The sequence below is a fragment of the Mastomys coucha genome, unplaced genomic scaffold (assembly GCF_008632895.1).
Source record: "Mastomys coucha isolate ucsf_1 unplaced genomic scaffold, UCSF_Mcou_1 pScaffold13, whole genome shotgun sequence".
Classification (NCBI taxonomy): domain Eukaryota; kingdom Metazoa; phylum Chordata; class Mammalia; order Rodentia; family Muridae; genus Mastomys; species Mastomys coucha.
In genome coordinates this window covers 85271133-85283333 of record NW_022196895.1, presented here as the reverse complement: position 1 = coordinate 85283333, position 12201 = coordinate 85271133, and the positions used below count along the sequence as shown (strand labels likewise).

The 12201-nt window shown below is 35.0% G+C and overlaps 1 protein-coding gene across 1 annotated transcript in view; it reads left to right on the top strand.

Moving 5' to 3' along the window:
- Dok6 (docking protein 6) overlaps positions 1-12201 on the top strand; it is a 450168-nt gene that overhangs the window by 140869 nt on the left and 297098 nt on the right. The window contains exon 2 of the mRNA XM_031366232.1: positions 7496-7603. Coding sequence (XP_031222092.1) covers positions 7496-7603 — 108 coding nt within the window. The remainder of the gene's footprint in view (positions 1-7495; positions 7604-12201) is intronic.

The window sequence follows — 12201 nt, the reverse complement described above, 5'->3', positions numbered from 1 at the left end:
ACACACACGAGGTGGGAGGGAGGGAGGGAGGGAGGGAGGGAAGGAGGGAGAGAGGAAGAGTAAGTGATATTACCCTCCAAGCAAATTAAGACAACCTGGTAAAATGGCATAAATTCTATACACATACCTAAAAGTAAATATTAGTGTACATGGCATCAGGTAGCCAGAGCATTTCTAGTAAAGAAGAAGGATTTCCAACATACCTTCCTCTCATGCCTATACCTCCTAATGAGTCAGTAACTGTGGTGGTGATGATGGAAGTCACTGGCCTGCTCTTGGTACTCTGTTTCTAAATAGAGCTTGCACAGCACAGTGTGGCCAGGCAATCTGGAGGATTGATATGAATATATGGATCTTCACATGTCTTCTTTTACTGGGATTTTATTAAAGTGATGATTTTGAGAATTGACTGTGTAGCAATAGCTCATATACTTTCAAGGGTGTTAACTGCTCAGGAGTGTACATGAATCATAATGCTCACATTCGAGACCATTTTGAGTAATGCTATCACAAATGTTGTAAAGGGTACATACATTTTTTCCTTGGGTACATAACACAGAGCAGAATTGCTAGTGCCTGTGCAGATTTCTGGAGACATCACAAGATTTCTCATAGCTATCATTTTCCAGATTCACTATACAGACTCTCTCCATCGCAAAGAGAAACCCTGGACCCCCACTCCAACTCTACTCTTTCTTCTTTTGTTTTGTTAGGAATGAGCTGTCTCCTTGTATTTCTACTTCAGATTACTTCAAGTTTTAAGGATTTAGTACATTCACAAACTTATTAGGCACATGTAAACTCCCTTTTTCATAAGTGGCAATTAAAGTATCCTACCCTTTCTCGAATTTATAGTCTTCTGAAATTCTTGGAGTTCTTTACTTATTCTAGAAATGTATGTTTTGGACTGATGTCTACTGATTGATGAAGACCTTATCAATTGCTTTATGTTTATTTCTTAGAATATTCATTCCTAACATAAAAATATTCAGCTAACTAAATTCCTTCTTTTCTTATCCTTTCTTTTTATATTTTAGAGCTCTTTTTTTTCTGTGAGGTTATTGACATAGTAATTAGTATCATTTACAAAATCTTGAATATTTGTGTCATGTATTCATCTGATTCCTATGACTGAAACTGTGTGACATCATTATGAAAACGTGAATAACCTGTATTTAAGACAGGTAATGGGGGAAATCTTGAGAATTGGTTCTGTGGTTAAGAATATATCTTCTGATTCAGGGTGCTTGAATTTAGCTCCCACTGACAATACTGTGTAGCTCATATGCCTGTAACTCCAGCTCCAGGGATTTGAACACACCCTTCTAGCCAGCATGAAGACCTTCATGCATATATGCATACTATCATGCAGACATGCATTTATACATATAAAAGTAAGTATTTTTAAGAAGAGCAGAATTGGTATTCAGCTAGCATTGTAACAGCTGTTTAAACAGAGTTGCTATGCTTTACATTTTAAAAAGAGAATCTGTAGGGATATTTTAGCCAATACTCATTTTTTAAAAAATGCTTTTTTGTCACTTTTTGATTTAAAATGTGGAGGCTACACATATAAATGCTCAAATTCAGAAATTTTTATATATTCTTCTGCACTAACTTCTGATTATGTTAGAGTCTTTATCTCTGATTTTACAGTTTACTTTAATGTTCATCTTAGGAATACAGGTACAATAGCTTCTTTGTTATCACTTAAGTTTTACCATATTCCATCATTACTCAGAGTTTCTAATGACATCACATAGGAACAGAAAACAACATCTTTTCATAAGCCACTCCCACAAATGCAAATTATTTCTCTTACTCTGATTTTCCTGTTCACTCTTTGGGTATCTTGTAACTCTTGGGATATTTGGAAAACTTCCAGTTCTCAGGCAAGATACAAACTATTTAGCTTAGACTGAAGAATAGTTCGATTAATTTATAGTTATTAGAATTTCAATCTGTGAAACAAAAATTTCAAGCCACCTTGCTGTGATGCAAAGGGTTCTATTGAGTGGCATCTCTTTTCAGGTAGATGGATAGATGATGGATGGGTGGATGGATGATGGATAAATACATGAGTGAGTTTCTGGTATTCAAGCATGCATAATAGCAATTAGGTTGAAATCAGTAGCAAGACTTGTGAATGAGTCCTTGATAAATAAGACAATTATAGCTATGAAGGAAAGTCAATAAGTCAACTATCTACATTTTCCTGGTGAGTCTTAACTGTAAATAGGTGGCTTTGTATAAAATCACCTTGAAAAGGTGAAAATGCTAAAAGAAAAAAAATGTCATGTGGTAAAATTGAAATTTTCATCAGAGGAAAAGGGCATATGATTATGGCAAGCTGGAATGGGCCAGCTGGAGATCCATGGGGCTTCTAGAGTTCTGGCAGCAACAGGCCACTTTCTATAAAGAGATGTAGAGGTCATCTTTTAGCCTGGTTGCTAAGGCAACCATCTTGTTTACAATGGGTTTCTGAAAGAGAAGGTGAAAATTTCAGTTCTTATTCCAAGATAGAAGTTGTAGCATTCCCTAAACCGAGGTGGAGCCTGCAGCAATGTTAACAGGCAAGGGACAGACACTTGACAAGGAGGCTGTCTCCAAGCAACAAATTATGTCATTAATTAGCCCAAACCAAAAGATTTGCAACTATCTATGTCATTGAAATGCAAGAATTATCTAAAGAGAATAGAACAACCTGTCCCCCCCCCCCGTCACCATCACACTTTCTACATAGGATTCACAAAGGTCATTAAGTGATGTTAACTCTCATGGGATGCAAACTGAAGACATTAAGGTGATTTTGTCAAAAATTTTACACTTTCATTTAAAAACAAATTAAAAACATTTTCCTTACATAAGTTTTTTTCCCTCCTAGCAATGATTTTCTATTTTCAAGCAGTCATTTTTCTTGCTCATATCTGGAACGTCTCCAACATATTCATTTAAAGCACTAGTTCTAGGCTTGCAACAGTATACTTTTGTGGTACCCTAATAAAAGCTGGTTTGATGAAAAGATCAAAGGGAAGATATTGCTTCCTACTCCTGTTGTGGAGGAGGCATTAAGTTTCTGACTCATGCTTAATTTTGCTTCACATCAGTAACACAGGTGACATGTGAAATGTCTCCATACTACGGTCTTAGTCATTACCTTCTCTTATTTAAATTCAAAGCATTTAGAAAAATTATGACTAAAGAAGAAATAATTCAACATTTATTAAGTATTTTCTTTTCATGCCAGGCAGTGGTGATGCATGCCTTTAATCAGCACTTGGGAGGCAGAGCAGGCAGATTTCTGAGTTTGAGGCCAGCCTGGTATATATACAGTGAGTTCCAGGACATCCAGGGCTATACAGAGAAACCCTGTCTCAAAAAACCAAAAAAAAAAAAAAACAACAACAAAAAATTTCTTTTCAACTTTAAATTTCAATTAGAAATTACAGTAAAAATAAATAGTCCATAGCCATGGTTTATTCATATTATTTTCACAGTAAAATATATTTTAGTGACATCACTGTCAGATTTTTCTTAGATGTTTAAATGTCAAAAAATAAGACAAACAGAAATTAAAGAATTTTGTAGAAAACAATTGACTAGTAAACTTCATATTTTTCAAGGTTATTAATAACAAAAAACCAAACAACAACAAAACTCAAATGTCTAAAAAACTATCACTGATTGGCATTTTACAATGTACACTTGGTCCCTGAAATAGAACAGGATAAAAAAATAGAGTTAAATTTTGAATTAAATTTGTTTTGCTTAACATATTTACAAATTATTTTGGTATTTATGAATATATTCATTTAAAAAGCCAATCAAAAGTCTCCTTAGGGTTTTGATATTAGGCCCCCAACACCCATACAGTAGAGGACTTCCGGGTCTGTGTTTATTCAGAGATGATACACCAAACCCTCAAGAGACTGGAGGCCCCAGGAAGTTTAGAAGTCAGGTGGGGTGGGGGTGGGGGCATCCACGTGGAGACAAGGGGTGGGGAGGAGGTGTGGGATGTGGAGCAGTTGGAGGATTGATGGAGGGGCAGGGAATGGAATATGGAGTGTAAAAAATAAATTAATTAAAAAAACATTAAAAAAACTGGTTTAAATATATTGGAACTTGACACACTCATTTCTTTTCATTAAATAATTTATTATCCACTTTAAATCTCAATGAATGGCCACCTATTTATCTTTATATTTATCTATGGCATCTACATTAATAAGCTTAAGCTATCCTAATAAAGTATCACACATTATTTGGCTTAAACCACAAAAATCTATTTTTCTCTTTGACTTGTAGACTGTTTCCTCATTATGTGCTTATGTACTCTCTCCTTTTTAATAAGCAGAGAGAGAGGAAGCATGATGTTTATGACTATCCTCATGAAAATCCTAGCCATCAAAACGTACCTCCACAAACCCATCTATTAAATATCACAAATAATATCACATTGGATTCAGTGTATGAACTTTGTAGAGACTGAACTCAGTACTCCACCAATTTCTGATAAGAAGAAGGTAACTTTTCAAGTGCACATTAAGTGTTTTTTGCAGGACATCTCTTATAATCTAATCAGTCAAGTTCTATAGTAGATGGAAATTAATCTATTGTTGAGAAACTTAAAGTTAAAAATAAGCTTAAATGAATTATTTGAGATAAGACATTTAATTATAAAATACTCTTATGAAACTTATCTATGTTCTTAGACATTACAACAAAAGGCTCCAAATTTTAATACAATAGTTTGATTGAAATCTAAATTATTTCTTTAGTACAAAATTATTCCATGTTATCATGTAGAGAGAGAAATTTTAAGAAGAGAACAAATTTTTCATTTCTATTTGTTCTCAGTATATACACTGCTATATGGTTCAACAATATTTGAACCACCATGAAATATTAATAGAAGCTATATGTGTATTCAAGGGAACACTTGAACACTTAGTATTGATTGGTCATATATATTAATTTGTTTATATCAGAATCATGGAAGCCCTTTAAATTTTTATTTGTGAAAACTAGTTTTTGATATGCTAGTTTTTCAGAAATGTTAATCATAGGTGTGATAAAAGCATTTTGTCTGTTTTGTATGTGACTGTACTGTGTTAGTCAATGACTCCTCTGTATGCACTGTGATAGTAAGTTCATTTACTTAGTTTCTCTTTCTTTACTATTAACCTTAAACTTAAACCATTATTTTTTCTTGACTAATTTAAGGACATATGCCTAAAGGGCTTGATAGATGGTCTAAAATTTGAATAATTAACAAAAAGATAGGTGGAATTTCAAGTACATTTTGTTAAATCCCAAAGCCCATCTTTGGGAAATCATTAATATTATTTTCTGTTGTAATGCTTGAAATGTTTAAATTGTGAGCTAAATGGACAGTATATGATTATTTTATATATGTTAGAATTGGGACTCTGAAAATAAAAATAAAGTTTCATTGTGTACAGCTGTGTCATGTTTAGCAAATAATAAGATAATGTGACAGAGGATAGTACCTTGTTGAGAATTTTTTGTATACTTCAACTCTGGCCCATCTTTTCAAATCCCCCCTCAATTCCATGCTTTTCCCTTCTTTATCAGCTGAGCACTAAGTAATTTGCCCAGGTTGTGTGATGAGTAGATAAAAGAGCTGTGATATTAATACAAAAAAAATCAACAATTTCCCCCAATCTATCAATTCTTATGTTAGCATTTTCCATATAATTTTGTATGATTTAGGGAGGGACTCATGAGGTTCTATGTCTTCCTGAGGCAGTGTATGGTTTTCTGAAGGAGAGGGTGCCATTTTTTCACATTGGTAACTTGCCTTTGTTCTAGTAAATAACCTCCCACCTATGCTGAGGAAAGATACTAGTTAGCATAATGAGTCTCACATAAAAAGACTTGAGAATAGAGAAGTTGGAAGAACACTTTCAGCAGGAGAATGACAGAGATGAGAAACAGATGAGGTAAAAACGACTAAAATTCATTATTAAAGCTAAACAGACCTTTGATGATTCCATATTGTAATCATTAACAGAATTTCATTTGGAAGTTTTGGTTGGTGAAAGTCCAACAAATAACAAAGAACTACCATGTCAAGTGCTAAATACAATGTGTCAAACACCAGTAGTTCTAAAGAACTTGAGCAGTTCCTCATTTGCAGGTGTATGGCTATTAACCCTTTGGTAAGAATGATATATCTAACTGCAGAGATGGACAGACATGTTATTGTGTACTCAGAGCTCAACATCATTCTTGATGTATTTTTCAAGGCTATAGCAGAAGATATAAGAAAGACAGCAGGAGCACTGGGAGCGTCTTCACATTGTTATTTTACTTATTTTGCTTTTAGTGGGAAAAGTCTTTTGTTATAGCTCTGAGAGTGCATTTTAACATGGAAAATGCTGCCTTTCAGAGAGGAAAAAACAATGTTCATGGGAATAATTTGAAAGAATTACACTCTCTGTCTTCTACTAGCAGAAAAAGGATTGTGACAACTTTGTACTTTGAATAAAGACACAGAATAGAAACACGGTGACTAACATTTCCGAAATTGCCTTTGATGAAATCTCCTCATGCTGGTAGAGAAAATTTTTCCAGGAATAAAATATGCTAAATTTATAAATTAAAAACCTTTGGCCATTTTGAATTACCAAAGCTGTTAATTGCTAGAAAGAAAAATGCATTTTGCTTATTTGCTTTACAATATATCTATGAAGAACATGTGATATTATACAGCAAAAACAAGATGCCAACCTAAAAGCTCAGCATTGATTATTTCTATAAATAAGAGCATGTCCAAAACCAATAAACGCAGCTTACATAATTAATGATCATTTTAAAAGCTAAAACAAAAGATTCATAAATACATGTATTCAAGCCCTGATCACTCTCTTAAATTTATCATAATATGAAAACAGTAGTGCCTGTTTACAGCAGTGGTTATTAGGATTAATGTATAAATAAACTTTTAAAATATATTGTATTTTATATAATAAATATTTAATATATCCTAGTTACTGTAAAACAAGGGAATCACATGAGCCCAAAAGGAAGCTATATTTTTGCTGTTTTCTAAGTTATGTTATGACTATTTGTTGAAAATCTTCAATTTGTCTAAGACAATTAGAAATATTATTTTGTTAGAATTTATAAAACTATCAGTATGTATCTATTCCACTTATCTGGACTAAACACAGCAGTGGGAAATGAAATGAAAAATTGCCATCATATGTGCAGTACTGACACCAAAGTGATTACTTACATTAAAAATGATTAATTCTAACAGATTGACATGTTGAATTTCACATGATGCATTATGTTTTCAAATTGTGCTGAAATTTCTATTAGTCACACACTTCTCTTTAAAGCAATCATTCTATGAATGAAGGGAATTTTAGAAGCTCATCCCTAATGGAAGAGTTGAATAGATAAAACCCCAAATGCCTGTAATCTCATAGGAAATGATGAATAATCAGATTCCTTTATTTGCTTTCAGATATTCAGACGATGCTGGTTGGTTTTTAAGAAGGCTTCTAGCAAGGGACCCAGAAGGCTTGAAAAGTTTCCAGATGAAAAGGCAGCTTATTTCAGAAACTTTCATAAGGTAAGTCACACTCATAGAGGTCTCTGGGGAACAACGGGGCACTTGACAACTTGTGGAGACATTTCTTTGATGGATGAAATCTACAGAGGGAAAAATTCATGGCTAAGATAAAATGCTCCTGTTCTGATAAAATGCAAAAGTTATTTTTCTTCCTTATCTTAATCATCTGCTGTAAATCCCAGCTATACTTCTGCAAAATGAAAGGCTCGTTTTTATGGTGACTTTGCAAAATGAGATGAGTCATAACTCAACTGGATCCTCTCTAAGGTGCTGAGTGGGCACTTTCCCTCTTTTCAGGTTAATTGTGCATTTGCTACTCTGATTTAAACTATGGGCAGTATTTAGGAAATAGCATTTATCAGACAAGCTTTAGCAGTGTTAGTGACGCTATTAGTATAGATAGCATTAGCCATTTACTCAGCAAATTAACAAAAAATGATCATCAAATATGCTGACAAGTAGATGCTGCATAAATTTACTTGAAATGAAAGAATTAGGACACATGACCCTTTTGGAGTAGGTGTGATTTTGAGCTTTGAAGTCTCAGAAACTCATGCCAGATAAATCCAATCTTCTCTCTGTCTCTCTCTGTCTCTCTCTCTGTCTCTCTGTCTCTCTGTCTCTCTGTCTCTCTGTCTCTCTGTCTCTCTGTCTCTCTCTCTCTCTCTCTCTCTTTTCCCTATCCTGCTGCTTTAGAAGTAAAAACTCACATCTTTCTCTAGTATTATGTTTGCCTTAGTGTCACTATGTTACCCACCATGATGACAATGGACTAAAACTCTGAACTATAAGCTTGACTCAATTAAATGTTTCTCATTGTAGGAGTTGCTAAGGTAATGGTGTTTCTTCACAGGAAAAGAAATCCTACCACACTTGTGGGCATGACCATATTTGCAAGTGACATGTCATTGTAAGCTGACTTTGAGAATTTAAAGACTTACGCCATTTCCAGTTAGCTTTCTCGGCTTTTTGTTTAGAATTCAAGATGTAACTTTCTTTTTTTATTGGTTATTTTATTTATTTACATTTCAAATGCTATCCCCCCTTCCTAGTTTCCCCTCCACAAGGCCCCTACCCCCTCCTCCTTTCTATGAGGGTACTCCCCTACCTGTCCACCCACTCCTGCTTCAGTGGCCTAGCATTTCCATTTCTTGAGTCATCAAGCCTGCACAGAACCAAGGGGTTCCCCTACCAGTGATGCCAGATAAGGCAGTCCTCTGTTACATACCCAGCTAGAACCATGGGTACCCACTGCCTACTCTTTGGTTGGAGGTTTAGTCCCTGGAAGCTTTGGGGGGTCTGGTTGGTTGATATTGTTGTTCTTCCTATGAGGTGGCAAAACCCTTCAGCTCCTACAATCCTCGCCCTAACTTCCCCATTGTGGTCCCCATGCTCAGTCCAATGTTTGGCTGTGTACATCTGTATGTGTATGAGAATAATCTCTGGGAAGTAGAGGGAGAGAGGGATCTGGGAGGGAAAGAGGTGGGGGAAAGAGGGCCAGTTCAGATATGGGAGGAGATGGGGGAGAACAGAGGGTCAGGAATTTGAAAGGTGTTTAGATTTTGGGGAGGACTTTAGACGAAATACGCAATAGAGATAGAATCTGTATCCAGTGGATAGGCATGGCCCCCAGTTGAGGGATGGGGCTACCTACCCACCTCAAAAATGTTAATCCAGAATTCCTCCTGTCAAAATGAAATTCAGGGACAAAGAGTGAGCAGAAACTGAAGGAGAGGCCATCCAGATACTGTCCCACCTAGGGATCTATCCCATCTGCTGATACCAAACCCAGACACTATTGCTGATGCCAAGAAGTGCTTACTGACAAAGCTTGGTATAGCTGTCCTCTGAGAGGCTTTGCCAGATAAAACTTTTTAACTTTTTAAAACTCTATCTACCATGTCTCTGTTCTATCATCACAGACTCTAATCCCTCTCAATTTATAAGCCCAAATAAACTCTTTTTCTATAAGATTCATGGTGTTCTATTAAACCAATAGAAGAGTGAATAGTGTAACCTGCCTGGTCAGCAGTGCTATACACTAACTGAAACTCTAGCCAGTACATTTTTTCTCCCAAATAAAGCAATCAAAATAATTAATAAGACATTATATTACGCTTAAACTTAGCCATATTTTATATAAAAAGATGTATCTGCTCTAAGATTTCAACTGCTTATGTAGACTGGTAATTTGGATACAAATACATATTAGATGTCTGCTCTTTGACAGAAATTCTATTCGTGCCTGCCAGGTAAGGTTGCATACGACAAAGCCATTGTACTCCCAAAACCTTGAATCTTGCTACAGACAAAATTCATATGCATACAATACACAGGGAGACCTGGAGAACTACACATTTCCCATAGTTTGGAATTCAAGTAAATTTCTTAACAAAGATGTCTCCTGAGTGATGGATGTTGTGGTAGTGATGTCTCTACCACTTACTGCAAGGTGATCTCTTTAAGGCATATAAAGCAGTTCCCCTTTCTTCTTGCTTATCTTGTTGATGTTGTGTTTCACTTGTTTATTATATTTTATGATTTCTTGTTTCTTACTTATTATTGTTACATATATTTAGCCATATACTGAGTTTATTTAGTGTGGCCCATATATATTGATAATTACAGGCAATTTTGGTGGATAGGATAAATTATCAAAGTGTTGTTCCTGGAACAGACTGAGTCTATCTCTCTTAGAGATCATTAATTGCCAAAATTTCTCATGTAGGTATTCTTTGTTTTTGAGACCAAGTTTTACTATACAGTCCCCTCTACTTGTGATCTTATGAGCCTCTGAATTCAGATATTCAGGAGCTAAAATTATAGCCATGAATCATCACAACTGAAACTCCTCATTTTATATAAGCTGACTTTTCCAACTTTAATTTATTTTTACACTACAGTAGCAATCACGCGCTCTCTACAGGAATGCTTAGGGATAAAGTACATGCTTACTCTGATTTGTCTTGGATACTGATCTTTTCATTTCTACACTGAAAAGTTTGATTTTTAAGAAAATTTCAGTCTTTGAGTTATCCTGCCCATCAGTCTGACCTAGAATTCAAACTCATTATGTGCCTGATTTTCTAGACCTTGTTATATGTGTGGTATTGTTCTCTGTGCTAGAAATATTGCACTGTACCAAGGAATGCAGTGGTGGAGAAATATTATGAAATACTACATCTGTTTACAATTGGTCTTAAGCTTAAATGACCATAAAAGTGTTATGGAAATAAAATATTTTATTGTAATAGAGAATCAGAATAAAATATAAAATTCTATAGCTTGGAGTGACAAAGATAAAACCTTAGAAAAAACATCTCATAAGAATTCCCAAAATGTAGTAGAAAATCATTCCATAAGCTAAGGGAAAAACAACAAAAAAAAACGTCTGACACAAGATCAGAAGACTTTTGAAACAAAAGTGTGACAAATGAGATTTACAAGGAAGAACTGAAGCCAGGCGGTGGTGGCGCACGCCGTTAATTCCAGCACTTGGGAGGCAGAGACAGGTGGATTTCTGAGTTCGAGGCCAGCCTGGTCTATACAGTGAGTTTCAAGACAGCCAGGGCTATATAGAGAAATCATGTCTTGAAAAACCAAAAAGAAAAAAAAAAAAAGAACTGAAATATATTCCAAAAGTGATGGAAATGTATGAAATGGTTTAAACAAGAGAGTGTGTCATATGAACTATTGTGTTCAAATTTCTCTTTCTATTGCCAACCTACATCAGTAATCTCTAACTTTTACATCAAAACACAAAATAAATTAGGTACAACTTTAATCTCTGAACCAAGGCACTTTGTTTGTAAAGTAGAAATGAATGCATTGCCAAAACAAAATGTCCCCCTTTTCACGAAGGGCAGTGGCCGTCAGAGGGTTGATAGTAGTGGCTCTGGCACTGGAAGTCTCACTATCACAGGAAAACTAGAAAGTGTAGAGAAAGTAGCTGATTCTGGTTATATTAGGCTATCATAGAGTAAGAAAGCCCCACTTCAAAAGAGAAAGCTGCCAGTGGATGCCCTCAAAGGCACACACATTCTTAGCACAGGGCCATGGATTTTAGTGAGCTGGTTAAGCTCTGGCAAACAGAGGTTACTTCATAGCTAAGGCTTATATATCTTGCTTAAAGCATGAGCTTTAGAATGAGGAACCTGAACTGGCATAATTTTTGAATCATCCAAGAAGAATCTTACATTTTATATTTTATTAACTATCTTCTTTTATAATAATTTGCTTTTTTTACTTATTTACTTTTATTTTAATGTGTTTTAACTGAGATAGAATTATATAGCACTTTCAATATTCAGCATCGTCCTTTCCAACTTACAGCCCCTCTCAGCTACCTTTCCATTAAAATCTTTTCCATACCCCACCTCAAAATTGATAGCCTCTTTTCCTTCTTAATTTTGTCAGTAGTACCCAAATGCCAAACAAGAGAAATACCTTTAAAGAAAACTACCAATATTTTCTGTACATCTTAAAATTTCTTAGCAAACTACTAACAAAAGTAAAACTAAAATCATATAAAAACATGTCACCATAAAATGTAGTTTACTACAGAAGTAGCAGGGTTTTTCTTTTTTCTTTTTTCTTTT